We start from the raw sequence: 20,668 nt of genomic DNA on the forward strand, positions 1-20,668 counted from the left end.
GGTATCGATTATTTCGTTCATCACTTTGCGAAGAGAAACAAAAAAAATATTCACATCTGCTGAATGTAAAATAATTTGAAATTTTCATATTTTCAATTTGAAATCCAAAAACAATGAGATTTACATTAATTCTGCAATCATTTCGACGTGAATTTATTGGTCCGATACCGAAACATAAAGGAAATGTACTTATCGGGTGAGTTCGAATCAATTGATTTTTGTTTTGTCTTGATTCGAATTCTAATGATTTCAATTAATTAAATTTCGTTTAGACGAAAACGTTTTGTACCACCGGTAACAATGGGTAAAAAAATTGGTCTCGTTCAACAATTAGCCTATGAAGAAGAAGTGATGAAATATCTAAGTAAACCATATGTAAATGAAACACAAGAATGTCAATATTTAGAATCAAAAAAAATGGAACGGCCACCGTATTGGGATGATTTTTCCCGTATGACTATTGAACAACCATTAAAACAATCATATTCAGCAGATTATTTGGAAAAATTAAATTCATCTCGTTCATTTGAAGAAGAAAATTGAATCTTTTTTCAATAAATAGATAGTCAACTGTGTTATTTAATAATTTTTGTTATTAAAAAATTTTTGTAAAATCAAAATAATTTAATTTTTATATTAAGTTTAAGTTTTGTTTTATCGTCAAATATTGCATAATAATGATAATATTAGGAGAAATTATTTTCAAACCAAGCCATTGGATCGGATCTAAAGTCAACAGAAAAAAAGAAAAAAATGATTGAATTAACGAAAAAAAGACGACAAAATAAATGGAAACTTACTCGATATCTTGTTTGGTGATTATTTTATTATCTCGTAATAAAGCACCAAATGCAGATGCTAATGGATCACGTGCAATTGTAGCAACACCAATAACACGATCATTACGAAAATAATATGCAGCAAAATGTAAATCATTTAGATCACCATCAATATAACAATTATCTGGATCATCAATAATACCGGCGAATCGTATACCTTTACCGAATACAGATGACCAGAAAAATGTAACCGAACGAAAACCATTGGAATTATTATCATCCAATGGTAATTGATTCATCATTGCTAATGATGCTTGACGACCATGTGATTGTGCTGTTTGCCAATGTGCAATATTCATCATTTCATTATCGAATATACGATTCGGATACATACAAACATCACCACCAGCATAAACATTGGATACGGATGTTTGAAATTTTTCATCCACAATAATACAATGATTATCCGATAATTGAATATCCGGCGAATCTTTTAAGAAATCTGTATTCGGTATACTACCAATACCAATAACACAAACATCACAATCAAGTGATTCCGGTAATCCTTCGGATTTAATACGAATTATTCGTTTTGATTCTGAATCCAATTCAAATTCCAATTCTGATGTACCTGTACAACAGAATCGTATATTTTTTGATATCAAAAGTTCTTTGATTGCCTGACCAATTTGTCTGCCTAATGTACGTGCATATGGAACATCCGTACGGCTAAGGATTGTTATTGTTTTGGCCGATTTGATAATCGAACAGGCAATTTCAATGACTAGAAAACAGTAACAAACAAATTATTTAAAAAAATCTCAAATTTCAAATTCTCTTTTTACCAATAAACGATGATCCAATGAGTATAACATTTTTATCTTCTATTTGGTCATTAATATTGTTTGCATCATGATAGGTACGTAGATAGAAAACATTTTCAAGATTTTTATTATTCTCAAACACTTGTGATGGATATTTTCGTGGTCTGGATCCAGTTGCAATGAAAATTTTATCATAATGTAAGGCAATAGTGTCATCATTATCATTTAATAGATAGGCCATTTGTAGTTCGGTATCAAGATTTTCACATTTTGTTTTTAATTTTAATTCAATCTGTGCTTTTTGATAATAATCTTCATTACGTAATACAATATTTTCCAATTTACAGGCAAGATTCTTGATTAATTTTTAAAAAAAAAGTTTTGTTGTTGAAAAATTACAATAGACGAAACAAACAGATAAAACATTTTACCTTACTCAATTTAGTACGATCATATGGTACAGCATCTTCTTGCGATACAAGAACGATACGACCATCAAAACGTAAATCATTACGTAATGTATCCATACATTGAAAACCGGCTGGACCACCACCAATAATAATTATTGTCTGTTCATTGGATAATTCACGACCAATAGGTATTTTCGGTAATGAAATAATAAATTGTTCTTTTTTTGCACGTAAATAAACATCATCATCACGGATTTCAATCTGTTTTTTTAGGATGGGATAGAAATTTATTTAGAGAAAAATTTAAAGAAAACAAAAACATCAAATTACCTCAAATGTTGGAATATTATTACAGCCAGGAAATTCTTCAATATCACCGGTATTAATATTAAAACAAGCACCATGCCATGGACATATTGCATAATCACCATAAATAACACCTAAAAAGTGGTTAATCAACGATTATCATTATCATCAATCATCATTCATACATACCATTGATTAAAGGTGCACCATAATGTGAACATTTATTACCAAATGCAATGATTTCTGTTTCCGTTTTACGATATAAAACAATTCCTACATTTTCGATTCGTACAACTTTTCTCCTAATTACAAAGAATAAATTAAATAAATAAATGAAAATCAAAAATATCCATAAAAATACACTTACTCTTTGATTTGAAGTTCATCAATTTTACAAACCGATTGTTCAATAATATCCGACATTCGAAAAAAAAAGAAAGATTCGAAATGATTTTCACTGTAATGAATTATTGAATAAAATTTTTTGAAATTTTATTTTTGAAAATTCAAAATTTCGAAGCGAAAAAAAAACTTCAATCGATCAATTGATTAATCATCGGCTTTAATCATGATGAATGATTGCGATCGATGGATGGATGGATGGATGGATAACAAGGAAAACATTCATCAAATCCTAAACAAACAAAATAGAAAAAAAACAAGTTTACCTTCGAAAATAGGCCAAGCGTAAAGATTAGTTGTATCTTTTCTTTTCTTAAAAAAAATTGGGCGTCTTTGTTAACACAATATATTCGATTTTCGAACGCGAAAGAGCTGAATAAATTGAATGAGAGAATCAGATCAGCTGTTTTTTGTTCAAGGTATTTTTCAACAAACAAACATGAACAACGAGAATTGAATGAATGAACAGAATGGATTTAATATCAAAGTTTTTTTTATTATTAAAGAAAATCAAATTTTTTTACAAAAATAATGATAAACTATTATGTTTTCCAATTATTATTAATCATTCGAATAGCCATATCGATAAATTGTACCTGTTCCATTGGCATCTGTACTAACATATCTTCATTATATGTTATCCATGATAAATGGGATTTTGTTGTTCGATAATCATTATTCGAATTATCATCATCTTGATTCATAATCATTGCATCGGTCAATTTCCAATCAATTTTATCATTAAAATGAAAATGATAAACTTTAACTTCTTTCCAACCATTATCAGTATTATCCGGACTATCCATATAATATGCTTGTGTTGGTATAATTGATTGTAATTGTGGATCAATCGATTGGAAATATTCCAATATATCATTATCATTTATCCATTTATTATGGCCAGAATTTTTATCAAATGTACGAAATAATTGTCGTAAATCACAAAACATAATATCATCACCAATAAATCTCATTGGTACAAATAATGAACTATATTTTCTTTCTAAAGCAAATTCATTTATCTGTATACCACCAATAAGTCTTGTTCTTGATATTAATAACATTACATAATGATTAGGTCCCCAACGTGGTAGATTTCCTTTACCACGTAATCCAGTACGGCCACAAATATTCATCGGTATTGAATCTTCATCCAATTTATAGATAATAAAATTATTATCCATTTCATTTGAACTGATTTTCGGCGATAGATTGCAATCCAATAAATCCCATTGTCCTAAATCATCTTTAATCCATGAACGACGATCAATAGTAAATCCGGCCGGATTAACCGATACAGCATTCCAATTAAATACGGGTAAATGTGATGTAATTGTAGAATTACTATTACGTTTTACAATTGTTTTTAAACGTTCTTTCAATGCTAATAAATCTTCATCAACCCATTGTTTTAATGTTGTGGGGAAATTTTCACGTTTTCTTGAATAAATAACCGGATCATAATTAATCCATATTATATCCCAGGAAACAAATTTATCGGCAACAGGAAATCGTTGTATACGTGTACCAGCATATGGTGATAATCTTGCCAAATAATGTATACCGATTGTTTGTAATAATTGTGATTGATTCAAATCTATTGCTGTTGATCGATGATGAATCATTTGCATTGTTTGTTTTTTCTGTCGTATTAATGTTGTTGTTGTTGTTGGACAATAATCACCACCAATAATACTATTGCCAACATTGTTTGTTGTATTATCAATATGTTTGATTGTTTCCAAATAGATTTGTGTCTGATACATCATTCGTTCAAATTCATTCATTTTGGTTTTAATCGTACGTAAAATTGTTTTTTCATGTTCCAATTCTTCACAAATTAATTGTATAGTTTCATTTTGTCTACCCATAATATCTTTTTCATCTTCTTTACGTTGTCTTTCATCATAAATTGTTTTGGCTAAATGACGCCAATAATTATAATCTTCTTTTGATAATCGTTGTTTATAATTATCATCACCATTATTATTATCATCTTGAACAAGAAATACACCATCTCCTCCTCCTCTTGTTGCTGTTGGTGATGACGATGAATCCATTGTATCACCGATACGATTTTTTTTCAATCGATCACGACAACATCGACATGGAAATGTTAATATTTTCATCCAAAATTTCAATAAAACATAACCAAATTTAAATATGCTTAATGGTGCATGTAATGCTGGACGATTAGCAAAATCAATGACTAAAATATAACGTTGATATTTCCAAATATTATCTGTTTCAGTTTGTAATTTTGTTGCTGTCGATGCAAACAATGCATATAGCAATGTCATTAGTATCAATTTTAAACAGATTAAAAATTGAAATGTAAATGCATATGACCAAAATCCGGATACTGGACATGAATGTGACATTGGTATCGGTTTTACTGGACATAATTCTTCACGATTTATCGGTTCGATCAATGGTTCGGTTCCAAGTATAACACTTTGGAAAAAAATTGATGTTAGATTAGCCATCGATGTAAATGGATCATTATTATTATTATCTGTTTTTGGCATGACTGTCGGTGATGGTAGCGGTTGTTGTTTAATCGTACAATTACGTGTTAATTCATCAACAGGTGTTGTAAATAATGAAACAATAGAACGATGAAATGCTTTATGAAACATTTCTCGGCTAAGTTCAGTATTTGGATATAATAATGCCTGTATTATAATACCCGAACTAATCAATAAAATTAATGCCATACGCATAAAATGAATAAAATCCACTGATACCATTAATTTAAAACGATATAATAATGGACCAAGTGTAGGTGAAATAGGTAGATAGATATAGAATAAACGATAATAAAAATAAAGTAAACCAGCACTAAGTATAACTTTCATTCCATATGGATCGATAATATAACGTGAAAAACGATGTCCATGTATTGAATATGAATAAACAATAAGTACACGTCCCCATGTATATGTTAACCAGAAAATTATCAACAATATTGATTCAAGTATACGAAAAAACATTGGTACAGATGTATAACGACGATAAAGAATATAAACACGGCGTATATGTTCAATTATGTTTAAAACTGTGAAAAAATCAAATTATTTTAGGTGAATCAATCAAATCAAATCAAATCAAATCAATACTTACAGGTCCATATGCAAACAGTAAGATCTAAACGCCATTCACCACAACCAGGCCATATTAATGCTAAACTTAAAAGTGCTATAATTTAAAAGAAAACATCAGAATTAAAAATCAAACATGAGAATATTTCCTGATGAAATTCATACCAAGATAGATAATATAAAAAATATGATATGTCCAAAATTTTGTTATGGGTGAATTCCATAATAAATAAATCATTTTAAATAATGGTGGTTGTTTATCAATAAATAAATTATTTCGTTCACGATCATATGATGATTTATTCTTATTACCATCCTGTTCATTACGTAATTTTTTTCGTTTACGATTCATTCGAGTTAATGCTACACGTACTTCTTCATCTAATGATGATATTGTTAATTGATTATCAAATAATTGTTCAATTAAACTGGATTTTTTTCCATTATCATTCATATTTCGAATTGCTTTATGATTTGAATCTAATGGTATTAATTTTAATTCATCAGCAGCTTTTACCAAAAATTCATCATCATCATCATTACTATCATTTGAATTATCACCATTTTGATTTAATTCTTCCAGAAGTTTTGTTTTATGTTCAGTCCATTTATGATTAATATCTAAAAATCTGATCCAAATATACATTGGTAATATAAAAAATGCTGATAAAATTATTTTAATAACCGGTGGTATTGTTAGAAAACCCCAGCTTAATTCTCGTACACGAATTCTTCCGTTAAATGTATTTGTAAGCCATTTTTGACAACAAGGATGTGCAATAAATGCACGATGACTACCATTTGCAGCTATATCAACAGCAGTTTGTTGATCCCAATCCGAATTTTTCTGATCCAATAAATCATAACCACGTTGTTCATCATTACGATAACAAGCATCCAATACATCGATAGCAAATTTTGCAAAAATTTTTGATTGATCTTGTAGATCATCTTTAACATTTTGTTCAGGTATAAACCATGCCATTCGATCCAATATCATTGATAATATTAATCCCAGATGAATTGGTTGATCAGAATGTTTCCAAAGAATTTCGGCCAATTTAAATCGACGATTAAAAACAGCCCACATTGCTAATGTTGCTAATGCTTTACGTTCAGATGAACCGGCATCAACTTGATACATTCCCATAATGTTTAAACACATATCTTGTGGACTAACAAAATCATGTAATGATGTTGTTGTAAATATTAAATGATTAAATTCATTTGATATAAATTTTTCCGGATCAATATTTGAATGACTTGGTGATGCTAATCGTTCTAATAATTCTTCAAAATTATCTGACCATACTGGTACACCCAAAATTGCTTCCATACAAACAGTACGAAAAAAATCCGATTCCAATAAACTATATCGTATTAAACGTATCAAACGAAATGGTGTTAAATATTTATGTATTTTAAAACCATGTGTTAGGAAAAGATCAACAAAATCTTCACGATTTGATTTCAATACAGCTAATTCAAATATTGATTTTTCCAATTGAAGATTATATGATGGATTACGTGATAATACTTCATCCAAAGCAACTAATGGACAATTCCAATCTAATGTTAGATAAAGATCTTTTCGTATTAAACTTGAATCTAATTTATCACGACGATTTTGTGATTTAAATAATGATAATAATATAAATTCAGAAAGATTTGTTAAATCACAGCTAGAATTGTGCATATTCAATATGGATAAAAATACACGTCCACGTGGTGATCCTGATTCACGAACACATTCAATAATACGATCACGAAATGTATTTCTTGCCATAGCATTATTACGAAATTCAGGAAATTGTTGTACAATTTTTTGTACCAATAATGGTTTTAATGTTTGTTCAACAAATTCTGCATCCCATGCATGATAAAGATCACGACAACGATGTTGCATTTCAATATAGGCATACGAAAGAAGATCAGCAAAACCACCCGAACCACGAAGTACAATAATCGGATTATGTCGTCGTATATTATCCAATACTAATTTTGCACATTGATAATCACCTTGTATAACTAAACATACTACTGGTATCATTTTTTCATTAGCATCTTTTGTCAGTTTAGAAATGGAATCATTTTCTAACATTGGTGACATTGGTCGAGCACCGCTTACATCATCTTCATAAATTACTGTACCTTCTGGACTAATAAATGAATGTTGATCTTCATCAAATCTTCCATCACTATCAACACTATCATCGGATTCGGCATCAACAGTATCCTGATCAATACCAAAACAATTGGTTTTCTGTCCATATGATGGACGAACAATTATATCTAAATTGGATGCCTGTTCTGATGGTTTTCTAGACGATGTTTTTGTTGATGATGAATAAATTTTTCGTCGACGAATTCTGGATGATTGTTGTCGTTGATGATGATCACCAGATGATGATGGTATATATTGCGAACGATATAATGGTAAATTATTTGAATTTCGTGGATCATTATCATTATCATCATCATCATTATAGAATTGTTCTGTTGACAATACAGTTCTTTTGGTTAAATGATCAATAAAATTAATCATAAGATTATGATAACAATCATCAGAATTTGAACTTTGTAAAATTAAAAAATTTGTGTGCATTGGATTCAATTCATAACGACGTTGATTTGGTATCGGTCCCGGTTTACTTAGCTGTATATTTGGACCGAAAAATTCTTGTGTATAGCTAAGATTAAATTTATTTGTTATACCGATTACAGGGAAATGTTTTCGGGATGATTTTTCAAATGTTGTTGTACGAAATTCATTTTGTTCTTCAATCAATGCATCACCAATTAGTTTACCAACACCAATATCAAGACCATTTGTAACTAGCCACATACTTGTTGTTTTAGCTGCCTGGAAACAAAATTAATCAATTAATTAAATGAATTGAATGATAAACAAAAATGAAACATACTTTCATAACACCAGTACGAAATGAAGACATTTGTCTAGAATTATTCCATGTACGAAAATGATCCGGATCCGAAAGTAAAAATAATGCAATACGTGGTATTGATAAATGCCATTCATTAAACATAACATTGGTAATATTTTTCATTTCAACATCAGATGTTAAATAAATATATGGCCGGGATATTGTTTTCATTGAATCCGATGCTAATGGATAATCAATATCGAATATAAGATTACCACCACTAATAATACCTTCTTTAACAATTTCACCACCATCTTGATCTTGATAATATTGTCGATTTGTTGATTTCATCGGTGATAATTGTTTGACAATCTTTTTTATTGATTTTGATCGTAAATTTGATTCTTCCAATAATGTACCAGAATTAATAGCTAAATTTTCTTCTTTACGTTTAGCCATTGATAATTTATTTGCTACCTGTATACGTGATGCCATTTGCCGAAATGTTTTATCAATACGTGAACTAACACGTGATAGATTCGATATCGATACAGTACGTGATAGATTAGTTGTTGATTGATTTTGTTGTTGATTTTCAATATTACTGATGGGTAATGGTGATGGAATTTCATTATCATCATCATCATCCACATCATTATTATCATCCATATTGATTTGATTCGGTGATTTTTCTGTAATTTCTGATAATGGATCCATATTAATATCAAAGAAAAATTGTGCGGCAGTTTTTTTCGAAATCGATCAATCAATCAATATAAAATCATCACATTAATCAATCAAAAAAAACACTATAGTTTTCAACAATCACACAATGATGATAAGGCAGATTTAATGAGGTATTGTATTTGATATTAGGCAATGAAAAATTCACATAGAAAAATGAGCAATCATCATTCTTTTCTTTCGTAGAAGGCATCAATAATTTTGAATTTCGAAATGTTTTTTCGAAGTGAAAAAATTGAGAGTGAGAAAGACAATTGTTGCTTTTGGCGCCCACCTAATAATGAGTATTATACGATTCGATCAAGCATGAATCAGAGAAGAAAAAAAAGATGCTCATTTTTTGGTGATATAGTGGACATTGATGTTTTTTGAATGTAGAATCTTGATCAATATTTCACAATTGAAAACAAAACAAAAAAAAACGTTATGGAATTTCATGGTCAGACAATATGCAAACAATAAACACAAAAGGTGACCAGAAAAAAAGGATTCATTATTTCTTTCAATGATAACTAGATGGCATTAATAACACAACAATAACAGCGACAGTAGAAAATCATGATCAACCTAACCTCACTCAACTATGAATCACAGTTATAGTCATAGTCATGGTCATCAACCTAACCTCACTCAACTATAAGTCATAGAAATTGTTTCTTATGAGAAAAAATTTTTTTTTCAGATGATGAAAACGACAAATGTTTGATGTTTTTGGGTAATTTTTTTTTGATTGAAAAAACTTTTTATTTATATAACAAATGATGATGATGATTACAATAATAAAATAGGTTCAATATACGCAATATTACAACATTGATTTGATTGTTGGTTGGTTGGATGGTTGATTGAGTTGTAAATCATCGAATCAAAGATAAGATTAAAGCAGGCGGTTTCATTCAATTATCAAATTAACATCCAATGGTAACCCGAAAATTGATTAGATTGAATTAATTATATTAACAATCGAAAATCAAAATTTAAATAGAAAGAAATGGAAATGGAAAATTTTTGGATGATTTGATTGAGCAACAGGTAATCGAATCTCAAACATCCTTACATAATTAATGAAAAAAAATGAATCAAAAACATTTTTTTAGAGGAAAAAATTATTATCATCGATTTATCGATGATAATTTGTCAATTTTTTCGCTCTCTCTCTCGTTTTATATCAGTATAGAAATAGATGAAAATAAATAAATCAAAAATTTGGAGAAAAATTAATCAAAAATTATGCTTTGCTCATTATGATTATTCCGGATACGATCATAAACATTCGATAAATCGAATGTATCGGGACTATTCGTTGATGTTGACGATACAATCGATTTATTTTGTTCGATATTTGTTTCGTTCATCACCAACATTCGTTGAATAATATCATTATTTTTTAATAATTTTTTTATTAAATTTGGATTTTTATCCAGAATATAATTGATAAGAAATTCACGATATTGTTCACGTCGTTCGGGATCCATTTGTTCCAATGATAAATCAATTAATCGTTGAACAGAAATACCACGACATTTTGGATGAAATGGATCACGCATACGACAATAATCACCCCATGTATCATATTGATCAGGTAAGAAAATTTCACGACGATTTTTTATCAATGGTAATGCATCAATTATTGATGATAAAAACACCAATAACATTATTATCTTGATATTAATCATTTTTTTTTTTTTTTGATCAATTTTGGTTGAACGAACGCGAACGAAAAAAAAAACATTCAAAACGAAAAACCAAAAGTCTTTATAAAGATAATCAACAATCGAATGTCGTGTGTGTTTGTGTGGTGAGCAAAGTTCAAAAAGAAAACTTTTTTGAAATTTTATTCAAATATTTTTTCACTTTACAAATTTCAAAATGGTAAAAAAAGGGGGGAAAAAGTTTACATTTTTTTTGTTTTGATTCAAAGTTCATAGCAAAAAAAACACATAGGAAGATATGATTCATTTTTTACACAAAAAAAATCGTGACATTTCATCTTTCTTTGGAAAAAAATATATAGGAATTTGTTATAATTGGAAAACGGGGGAAAAACGATTATCATTATATTTATAGAGGTGGTATTTACAACATTCAAATTTCTTCGATGAAAAGGTTTTTTAAGATTTTAGAATCTTAAGATTCAAAATTCTGTCATTTTTTTTTGGATCAGAAAACCAATCCTAGCTATTTATAGCTATTCAATGATGATGATGGTGAATTTTGTTGTTGTTGCTGTTGCTGTTGTTGTGGCGAAGAATTTTTACTAAAATTTCCAATCGAATGATTTAAAAATATTTGTTGTGATGTTGGTGATTGACCATAAATATCGGCTGCTGCTGCTGATGATGATAATTGTGTTGGTGGCGGTGATGATTTTGCTATCAATGATGATGCCGAAAACGAAGATGATGGTGATGATGTTTTTATAGCTGCTGCTGCTGCGGATGATGTTGGTGTTTGATTATTCAATAATAATGATGAATTTTTAATCATCGATGATGATGATGATGGTGATAATCGATTATTTGGTGGTGATGATGATGATGATTGTGGAGAATTATTTAAAAAATGGCTTATTAATTTGGCATTAGTAAACATATCGGGTATTTGAAAAAAACTTGATAGAATATCATTACGTATTGGTGTTGTTGAATTAGTATTCGATGTACATGTTGATGATGATGATGATGATGATATAGATGTTGTTGATGGTGATGATTGTTGTTGTTTGGATGTTAATGATGTCGTATTCGATGACGATGGTGATCCAGAAGAATTTGTTGTCACACCAAATGCAGCTAATAATGAATTTGGATTCGGTATATTTGTACTACGAGGCATCATTGTTGTCGGTGTAGTTGATGAACGTTGTTGTTGTTGTTGATTATTAGAATTAGATATGGAAAGTAAACTTGATGATGATGATGATGGTATCTGTGGTGGTGGCATCGATGTTCGTATCGATGATTTATTCGTATTTGATGATAAAGAACTACCACCAAGAAGCATTGACGATGGTGATGGTGATAATGATGATGATGAGGTAGTTGGAGCATTTGATGCTAAATTTGCTAATGATTGTAGCATAGCTAAACCATGATGATGATGTTGATGATGATTTGACATAGAATATTGATCATGAATACTGGATGATTGTTGTTGTTTGATTTTTCCAAGCTATATCACAAAGGGTTAAAAAAGAAATTAGAAAATTAAAAACCAATCAAACATTGAAAACATTACCGATAATGGGTTTGATGATTTATTGCTACCACCACTGTTATTATTCGAAATATTTGTTGTCGATCGATTCGATGAATTATCATTACCAGTAACCATTAATTTACCGGCTAATCCTTCATTAAATGTTGATGATTGTTGACTATTATTATTCGATGTACTAAGATTAATCGCCTGTTCATTTGTTGATTGTTTCATCGATGATTGTTGCTGTTGAGATGCTTTTGATTTTGATTTTTGTGTTGTTGTTGATGAAGACGGATGCTGCTGCTGTTGTGTTGACGATAACATTGGTGGTAACATTGAACTTTCTAAACATAAACGTTCCGAATATCTACATAATTGATCACCATTAATACCATCACCAAAATATTTTCCTAAACATTCATAAATATTTGAACGATTTTTCATCGATGTTGATGTTTTATGATAAACACTGTGTGTGGGGAAATTAAGGGAAAAAAATTAAAAATCAATCAAAATAATCAAAAATCGATAATTTACTCGATAAGAAAACGATTCCATTCATTTGTTATGATTCCTTTTTTATTCATTGGTCTTGATATTGGTATACTTGAAACAATATCATATGGTGTTTTTAAACTTAATAAACTAGCACGAAGTATAGTTATATTCTGTATTAACGATGACGATGAATTCTTTGCCGTCGTCGTCGATGTAGATTGTTGTCCCAATAAACTATCCGTTATCATTTGATGCATTTTTGTACTGAAAATATTCTGTGCAACTAATGATGCAACTTGTTGTTGTTGTTGTTGCTGCTGTTGTTGTTGTTGTTTAATAAAAGATTGATCCAATACAGAATTTTTATTGCTCGATTTTCGTGGCTAAATTTCATAAACAAAATTGGTTAGTTTTTCATTTTCTTTTTTAGGCAATAAAAGGATACCTTTGTTGTTGTTGTTGTTTGACCATCCGATCCATCGATAGTTGTTGTATTCTTTTTCGATGACGTTGATGATTGAGAATTAATCGATTTCGATGATGAATCTTTTTGTGTAATTTTCGAACCATCACCTGTAGATGATGATGATGAAACTTTTTTACCACCACTAGATGATTTTTGCTGTTGTTGTTGTTGTTGCTGTAGAAGCAATGATGTTTCAACAATATGACCAATAATATCATTATGATTTGCAGTTGTTATTTGATTCGATTTTTTCGACATAACATTCGATGTTATTGTCGTAGTTGTTGTTGATTCTTTTGATGATTTTGTAGGTAAAATCGATGTCGATTGTGATGGTGAAGATGAAGAAGATGATAATTTTACCTGTTTGGTTTGTTTTCGATTACGATTTTGATTACCATTTTCCAAATCCACCACCATCATATCATCATCATCATTATCATCAAGTTTTGTTGATTTTCTTTTTAATTTTTGTAAAAGATTTGCCTTTTCAAATTCATCATCGATATCATTATTTTGATTATTTTGATCATCATCGATTGGTTTGAATTCCAATTCACCACAATTAATATAAAAACCACCATATAATGTTGTTATATTATGTGGTATTAATTCATCATATGCTTCTGAATTATCAACAAATGAATCATTTTCATCATAACCATCACCTTTATCAATATAACCATCAACATCATAACCATATTTTTGTTCAAATCTTGCTGCAATTCTTGCTACTTCTTCATCCGAATCTTCTTCATCAAACTAATCAAAAAAGTGTTAAATGAAATGATTAATGAATCTTTTGGACGAGGAAAAACCAAAAAAACAACATACCAATTTAGGTGGACGTCTTGGATCATTGGTTGCTGATGATTGTTTTTCTTTACTTTTCACTTTCTGTTTATTCTGCTGTTGTTGTTGTTGATCGGTAATTAAATTTTTTAATGAAAAATGTGGATAATAATGTTTTGTATCCGAAGATAAATCTAAATCAATCGATAATCGTATCGATGACGATGTCGATGATGATCCATTTTGTTTTGATTTCGATTTCGGTTTCGATGTTGTCGATGATGGTGTCGACGATGATGAAACACCACCAATTTTAGCCGCCATTGCCATTGTTGATGTTTGCATACTGCAGTGATTTTTATTTAAAAAAAGTGAAAATTTTCTGTAATTCGAAAATGATGATTTGTAATTTCTAAATTCGCATTCACTGATGATGATGATCCATTTATAGCCGATTGAATTGAGCAAGGCAAAAAAAAATCGATTATCAACCAAAAATCAAATTAAATTTTAATTAAATCAAAAATTTGCAGACAACCAAAACCAAACAATCAAAACAGTGGAGGAAAAAAAACAAGCAAGACACGAATACCCCTTATTTTGCGTGTGGTTGGTTTTTGGTTTTGCTTTGCTTTGGTTTTGGTTGTTTTGATAATTTTCAAGCCAATAAGAAAAAAAACATGAAACAGGCAGCAGCCAACAGCCATTGAGAGAAGAATGAATGAAAAAAATATTCCATTTTTTTCTTTTTTCTTTTCATTATTTTGATGATTTGCGAAAAAGAAGGGGGGCCAGGACAACTATTTCGACACATGCAACCTGTGTTTGGTTGATTTTGGAAAACAAAAAAAATATTTCGAATGGAAAAAAAATTTCCGATTTTTTTTTCCGAAATGAAAAATGATTTTAAACAAAAAATCTCCGATCGGCAAAAAAAATCTATTGCTTTTAAGGAATCACATCAAGGTTATCCAAATCATCATCAATGTTGAGGAAAAACAAAACGAAAAAAAAAATTAATCTAATTTTTTTTCTTGTGTTCCAGAGAAAATTGTTTTACCAGGTTCAGGTCATTGGCTATCTCGATTGTCGGATAGGCCATTATCATCAATCAATCATATGATGATGATGATGGGAAATGTTAAATTTTGTGGTATATTTTACCATTTCCCTTTTTAATTGATCGTAACCTTTACCATAAAATGATTTTTGGATCTTTATATTTTCCGGTTTTCGATTGTAATAGCGTAACGAAAAGATTTTTTTTAACTATTATTATCGATATTAATATCGATATCAATTTTTTTTAGTTTCGTTCATCATAATCGATTATCATTATATTCTTCCGCATGTTTTCGATTGTTTTTTTCTTTCTTCACAATTGAGAGCACCGGAGAAAGAGAGAAAAAGATGTTCATACGACAACCGACCGGTAACACAACGATGATGACCAAGACAACGAAAGAAAAAAAAACAGTATAAAAGACATGGAAGATTTGTATTTTGAATATTGTCAACAAATTATCATTATTTGTTTTTCATTATTTAAATTTTTTCAAAGTTTCAAACAAAGTTTTTTGAAAAATTCAATCAAAAAATGTCCAAAGTAAGTTTCGAATGTTTTTTTTTCGAATTTCATTTCATCACCACCAGATGGTGGTGGTGTTTATCAAACTGGATTCGACTTCATTCGAAAAATTTTTTGTTGATTTTTCAATTTTCATTTTTTTCATTTTCTTTTCAATTTTCGCAGAAAATCTTTATCGTTTATATTGTTGTAGCCATATTAATGTTACAATATCAAAATTCAATGGTAAATGCTGGCCGTAGTAAAAAAAGTATGATGATTGGTGTTGCATTAGGTGCAGCTATTGCACGTTCACAACAACATGATCTACGATTATTACATGTCTTGATACCATTACGTTTAGCTGCTGAAGCATGGAAACAAATGGGTAAAAATACTAATCATCATCATCATCATGATTATGATTATGATGGACATCATCATCATCATGGTGGTGGTGGTTATTATCGTCGTCGTCGTCGTTGATCATCATCAATCAATCAATCAATCGATTTTCAAATGTTTTTCATTCATTAGTTTATCGTTCAATGTCTTGACGTCTTGATAATCATCAAATCATATTCATCATCACCATTACTTCTTGTCAATTTCCTTTGTTTGTGTTCATCATCATCATCACCTTGATCATCATTGTCCATCATCATCATCATCTAACCGTAACCTTTTGTAACCTCGTATTCTTGTATGATAAAATGTTTGTTTGTTTAGATACTATTAATATTTCAATTAGATTCATTTTATGTAGAATAAATAGCTGTTTGAAACATCAGAAAAATAAAACAGAATATTCTTTGATCTAATTAAAACGAAAATTCATTAAATCTATTCTCATTCTCACTCCTCAAAAAGAATCTCAGTGTGTTAATTAATGAAATGATGAAAAATACAAAGTTTGGTTTTTCGGCCCGAAAAAAACAAAATCAACTGAGAAATATTTCCGAAAAAAAAACAAACTAAAAACAACAAAGCGGGTGGTCGATTTTGATTTTCTCCAATGTAATTTCGGAATAATTTTTTTTTTTGTTTTCACCAACACTATTTTGGCATATTGCTTTTTTTTCTTTGGCTTGAATGTTTTTTGGTTATTGTAAAAATACTGTTATATTTCATTCATCTCACACACACACACACCAAAAACACACGTGTTTGTTCCAAAAATAAAATTATGGATCATTTCGATTTTTATAAAATCAAAGTCCTGCGCATCATTCATTCAATGGCTATTCAAATGTAAATTTTTTTCGCTCCCTTCTCTCTCTTTATTACCCATCACATCGCCAAAATGAAATGAAACTTAATGTGATAAACGAAAATGATAATGATGCTTATTACCATTATCATTATTAGTATTAGTATTTTGGACAGTGACGATTACGATCCATCCATTATGTTTTGTAGAAAAAAAAACATATTGCCCATCTGAAATGGAAAAAGAATATTCTCGTTCTTCTCTGCTGGCCCCCTCTTCGATAATAAAAATGATTATTCTTTTTTGCGCATTAATAAACACACAGAATACTGAAAATCGAACCATAGGGACCATCACATATTGAGAGAGATTGAATATGATGATCATCATTTTTTTCGCTAAAAAACATCCAATAAAACACATCGATTACACTGTAATGATCTAAAATATGAGTTTTTTGTTGTTGCAGTAGTTAGATGGATGGATGGTTAACCTCGATCGTTGTTTTTTTAATCGTTAAAGAATTATTATTATTATTCAATCTGAACAAAAAAAAAGAAGAAAATTTTCGGGAAATTTTGATTGAATTCGCAACAAAATGACAATACATGAAGAAATCTTTCCGAAATTTACATTTCATATCGGTCGGTCGGTTCGGTATATTTCCATTGGGAATTTTCTCTCGAAACAAAACAAAAAAATTGGTGACAACAACAAACACCAAACATACGAAAAATTCGGTGGCAGTTTTCATTTGTTCATTTCAAAAAAAAAAATAAAATAAAATGACAGTTTTCTGTTCGGGATTTTTATATTTCCAGTAGCAGCAGCAGTGATAGTCAATGACATTTTCATGAAAAACACACACACACAAACAGAATAGGAAAAAAATAGGAATCCCAAAAGCATCAAGGGATTCTATACTGATGATGATGTTTTAAACATTTGTTTTTGGAAACATTTTTTTTTGAAAAAACAAAATCAGATTTTATAATCAGAAATCCACCACTGCCATTCAAATGATGATTATTCTGATTGAAGAAAAAATTCGAGAGAAATTTTCCCGAAAAGAAAGTTTTTTTTGGAAAATAATTTTTCCGAAAATATTCTTTCCATTTAATCGATCACCAATAACAATCAAAACAAAACAAATAAAATTCATATCATTTACGCATGATAAACATCATCAAATTACAAATTTTATCATTGAAACAAAATCATTGATGGGCGTGCAATAAAATGTTTACTGTTTATTCTGGGAATATTCTCTGTATGTGTGTGGGCAAACACACATAGAATATTTCCAATTGGATGAATATTGGATGTAATTGAGATCTTTCCCATCCTGATTCTGACCCAGAATCATTATTTATTTATTTTTCCATTTTTGCCAATGGTTGAATGAATTGAAAGGTTAAGTTAATTTTTTTTTATTTGTTTCGACAACCAGAATCATACAGAATCAATGGACAAAATCAAAATGAACAACCAGAAAAAAATTGACTTTTTTGCTTGATCAAATCAAATCAAACTCAAATCGTAAAAAACGTAATTCAACCAAAAAAAATAACCGAAACAAAATGGACAACAATAACCGATCAAACGAAAAACATTCATACCCGATTCTGATATCCGATTAAAAATCCGAGAAATTAATGCTAAACGCACACCAGTCCGTCAGCCAGCTTAGCTTAGCTCAGCCAGCCACTAAACACTTATTACGCGTCAATTAGCATTCGATTACCGAACAAAATAGAAAAAAAAATTCTAATTACAATTCGAATAGCGCGTGTGCACACGCGCGTAATTCGTTTTTTGCCATTTGCGTAATAATAATTTCACCATTCTGATTAGTAGGATTTTTCTTTTTTGTTGTTGGATCACCATCATAGAGATGTATCCAGAGATTTGATGGAAACAACAACAACGATGATGACGACGGGAAAAAAACAAACTAGTCACATTTTTTGTGTAATGGAGACACGTGACATAAACGTTTGATGACTTTGAAAATCCGAAATGAATCACATTATGATGAATAATACGTGTGTGGGGGGTGAGGGGTTAAATATTTTTCCAAAATTGTTAATCACATCATCATCATCATTTTGGTTTTGGCCATAATGTTGAAGAAATACCGGCATTCCGGATATTATTTAATAATGATGATGATGTTGATGACCGGGTATATTTTTTGTATACCGAAAATTCAAAACTCTATGAAAGAAAGAAGAGAAAGAAAAAATCCAAGGGATCAATGGATTTCCCAATAAATGTTTCAAGTAACACCTGATTATGATGATGATGGAATTAAGTTGTCCATGGTAAGCGGGGTTGGTGGTGGTGGTGGTGGGGGGTGAAATTTGGACATTTCAAGGTTTGAAAATCAATTTTCCAATCATGTTGATGATGACTTGTGGCACGTTTCATTGAAGGGGAGAGAGAGAGAAAGAGAGAGAGAGAGAAAGAAAAACATTGATCCCTCAATCATCATCCACCCACGTTTCTCTACAAACAAAAAAATTAATCCATGGATAAAATCCTTCTTCTGCCTTTTTTTAACTGGTGTTAAGTCTGTGAAGAAATTTGTTCAACAAAAAAAAACTGAACATCGACATTGAACTTGAAGAAAAACCATTTTCAATCATCTGGGGTTTTTCTTGGATTTGGTAAAAATCAAATTTTTTTTGTTTTGTTTTCAATTCAATTTGAAAAATTTTTGAATTTTGAAAGCAGTGAAGAGAGTGAAGTTGGAGAAAAGATCAACTTAAATGGGATCAATTTTTTCTGATTTAATCTGGATTTGTGTGTGTGTGTTTTTCGGGTGAAAAACGAAAAAAATCCTGAGTGATTTCCGTGGGGGTCGGGGGGAAGGAGGGATTTTTTCTCTAAATAAGAAAAAAAATCAAATTTTGGACAAATTACCCAGGATGTTTGTGTACACGATACAATCGATTATAATTAATCGATTAATCGAAATGAAACAATCGATTATTTTCCACAGAATTTTTTTCTCTGGAATTCCTAAATCATGCGCAAATCATCAAGATATATTCTGCTGTTGTTGTTAACCCAGAATGAGCAAAATTTTTTGGTTAAGATGTGAATCTATAAAACTCCAAAACGAAAAAGAGACCAGAATCGAAAAACGAAAAAATTGGTGAAATGAGAATTGGGAAATTTCCAATTTCTCTCTATCTCTATATATACAAATGATGATGATGATGATACCAGAAATTGGTTTCTGTTTGATTTGCACTTCTGTACAAACGAAACAGAAAGATAGTCATTGCAGAGAATATAGTTTCATTTTCAAAGGAAAAGAATTTTCTCCATTATCATTCAGTTTTTGTTTTTCTGGCAATTTTCTTTTCCATCCATCCACAACAACAATCTACTCTCTGTCTCTTTATCTCTATTTCTATTGGAAATTCAATTCTGGAAATGAATAAGAAGAAATTCCAAACAAACAAGCAAAAAAAA

The 20,668-nt window shown here is 29.9% G+C and overlaps 6 protein-coding genes across 8 annotated transcripts; 2 read left to right on the forward strand and 4 right to left on the reverse strand.

Moving 5' to 3' along the window:
- The first annotated feature begins 6 nt into the window (after positions 1-6).
- Positions 7-628, forward strand: LOC113789496 (uncharacterized). Its single transcript, XM_027339040.2, has 2 exons — positions 7-196; positions 273-628. Exons 1-2 carry the CDS (start codon positions 114-116, stop codon positions 541-543), a joined length of 354 nt encoding a protein of 117 aa, XP_027194841.2. The 5' UTR covers positions 7-113; the 3' UTR covers positions 544-628.
- LOC113789494 (apoptosis-inducing factor 3) lies at positions 560-2,828 on the reverse strand. Its single transcript, XM_027339037.2, has 7 exons — positions 2,687-2,828; positions 2,509-2,621; positions 2,344-2,453; positions 2,035-2,274; positions 1,625-1,958; positions 801-1,563; positions 560-726 (listed from the first exon to the last, which is right to left on the reverse strand). The coding sequence occupies exons 1-7, from the start codon at positions 2,740-2,742 to the stop codon at positions 687-689; spliced, it is 1,656 nt and encodes a 551-aa protein (XP_027194838.2). The 5' UTR covers positions 2,743-2,828; the 3' UTR covers positions 560-686.
- On the reverse strand, positions 2,686-10,393 carry LOC113789492 (transient receptor potential cation channel subfamily M member-like 2). 2 transcript variants are annotated; one of them, XM_027339034.2, is made up of 5 exons: positions 8,747-10,393; positions 5,988-8,685; positions 5,845-5,919; positions 2,988-5,779; positions 2,686-2,776 (listed from the first exon to the last, which is right to left on the reverse strand). In XM_027339034.2, the coding sequence occupies exons 1-4, from the start codon at positions 9,422-9,424 to the stop codon at positions 3,264-3,266; spliced, it is 5,967 nt and encodes a 1,988-aa protein (XP_027194835.2). In that variant the 5' UTR covers positions 9,425-10,393; the 3' UTR covers positions 2,686-2,776; positions 2,988-3,263. The 2 variants fall into 2 exon arrangements, with proteins under 2 accessions (XP_027194835.2, XP_075678809.1); XM_075822694.1 differs by having other exon boundaries at positions 2,686-2,879.
- Positions 10,394-10,631: 238 nt separating this feature from the next.
- LOC113789495 (uncharacterized) lies at positions 10,632-11,246 on the reverse strand. The gene has a single exon (XM_027339038.2). It carries the CDS (start codon positions 11,125-11,127, stop codon positions 10,669-10,671), a length of 459 nt encoding a protein of 152 aa, XP_027194839.2. The 5' UTR covers positions 11,128-11,246; the 3' UTR covers positions 10,632-10,668.
- A 13-nt stretch (positions 11,247-11,259) lies between these two features.
- LOC113789493 (uncharacterized) lies at positions 11,260-15,137 on the reverse strand. Its single transcript, XM_027339035.2, has 5 exons — positions 14,451-15,137; positions 13,596-14,378; positions 13,190-13,533; positions 12,689-13,121; positions 11,260-12,622 (listed from the first exon to the last, which is right to left on the reverse strand). Exons 1-5 carry the CDS (start codon positions 14,751-14,753, stop codon positions 11,630-11,632), a joined length of 2,856 nt encoding a protein of 951 aa, XP_027194836.2. The 5' UTR covers positions 14,754-15,137; the 3' UTR covers positions 11,260-11,629.
- Positions 15,138-15,805: 668 nt separating this feature from the next.
- On the forward strand, positions 15,806-17,126 carry LOC113789490 (uncharacterized). Of its 2 annotated transcripts, XR_012846787.1 has the most exons (3): positions 15,806-16,014; positions 16,162-16,678; positions 16,742-17,124. XR_012846787.1 is itself a non-coding variant. In XM_027339032.2 (2 exons), exons 1-2 carry the CDS (start codon positions 16,006-16,008, stop codon positions 16,459-16,461), a joined length of 309 nt encoding a protein of 102 aa, XP_027194833.2. In that variant the 5' UTR covers positions 15,806-16,005; the 3' UTR covers positions 16,462-17,126. The 2 variants fall into 2 exon arrangements, 1 of the variants encoding a protein (XP_027194833.2); XM_027339032.2 differs by having other exon boundaries at positions 16,162-17,126.
- Positions 17,127-20,668: the final 3,542 nt, after the last annotated feature.

The sequence above is a fragment of the Dermatophagoides pteronyssinus genome, unplaced genomic scaffold (assembly GCF_027571235.1).
Source record: "Dermatophagoides pteronyssinus isolate colony J.1.1.1.1 unplaced genomic scaffold, Derpt_VIB-CSIC_2022.12 sq0019, whole genome shotgun sequence".
Classification (NCBI taxonomy): Eukaryota; Metazoa; Arthropoda; class Arachnida; order Sarcoptiformes; family Pyroglyphidae; genus Dermatophagoides; species Dermatophagoides pteronyssinus.

Coding starts and splice junctions, on each gene's coding strand:
- LOC113789494 (XM_027339037.2), bottom strand. CDS start 2,742: ATGTCGGATATTATTGAACAATCGGTTTGTAAAATTGATGAACTTCAA. Junction 1,564..1,624: donor CATTGGATCATCGTTTATTG/GTAAAAAGAGAA, acceptor ACTGTTTTCTAG/TCATTGAAATTGCCTGTTCG. Junction 727..800: donor ATCACCAAACAAGATATCGA/GTAAGTTTCCAT, acceptor TGTTGACTTTAG/ATCCGATCCAATGGCTTGGT.
- LOC113789492 (XM_027339034.2), bottom strand. CDS start 9,424: ATGGATCCATTATCAGAAATTACAGAAAAATCACCGAATCAAATCAAT. Junction 5,920..5,987: donor TTTTTATATTATCTATCTTG/GTATGAATTTCA, acceptor TTTAAATTATAG/CACTTTTAAGTTTAGCATTA. Junction 5,780..5,844: donor TACTGTTTGCATATGGACCT/GTAAGTATTGAT, acceptor ATTTTTTCACAG/TTTTAAACATAATTGAACAT.
- LOC113789496 (XM_027339040.2), top strand. CDS start 114: ATGAGATTTACATTAATTCTGCAATCATTTCGACGTGAATTTATTGGT. Junction 197..272: donor AAAGGAAATGTACTTATCGG/GTGAGTTCGAAT, acceptor AATTTCGTTTAG/ACGAAAACGTTTTGTACCAC.
- LOC113789495 (XM_027339038.2), bottom strand. CDS start 11,127: ATGATTAATATCAAGATAATAATGTTATTGGTGTTTTTATCATCAATA.
- LOC113789493 (XM_027339035.2), bottom strand. CDS start 14,753: ATGCAAACATCAACAATGGCAATGGCGGCTAAAATTGGTGGTGTTTCA. Junction 14,379..14,450: donor CAAGACGTCCACCTAAATTG/GTATGTTGTTTT, acceptor TTTTTTGATTAG/TTTGATGAAGAAGATTCGGA. Junction 12,623..12,688: donor AATCATCAAACCCATTATCG/GTAATGTTTTCA, acceptor TTTGTGATATAG/CTTGGAAAAATCAAACAACA.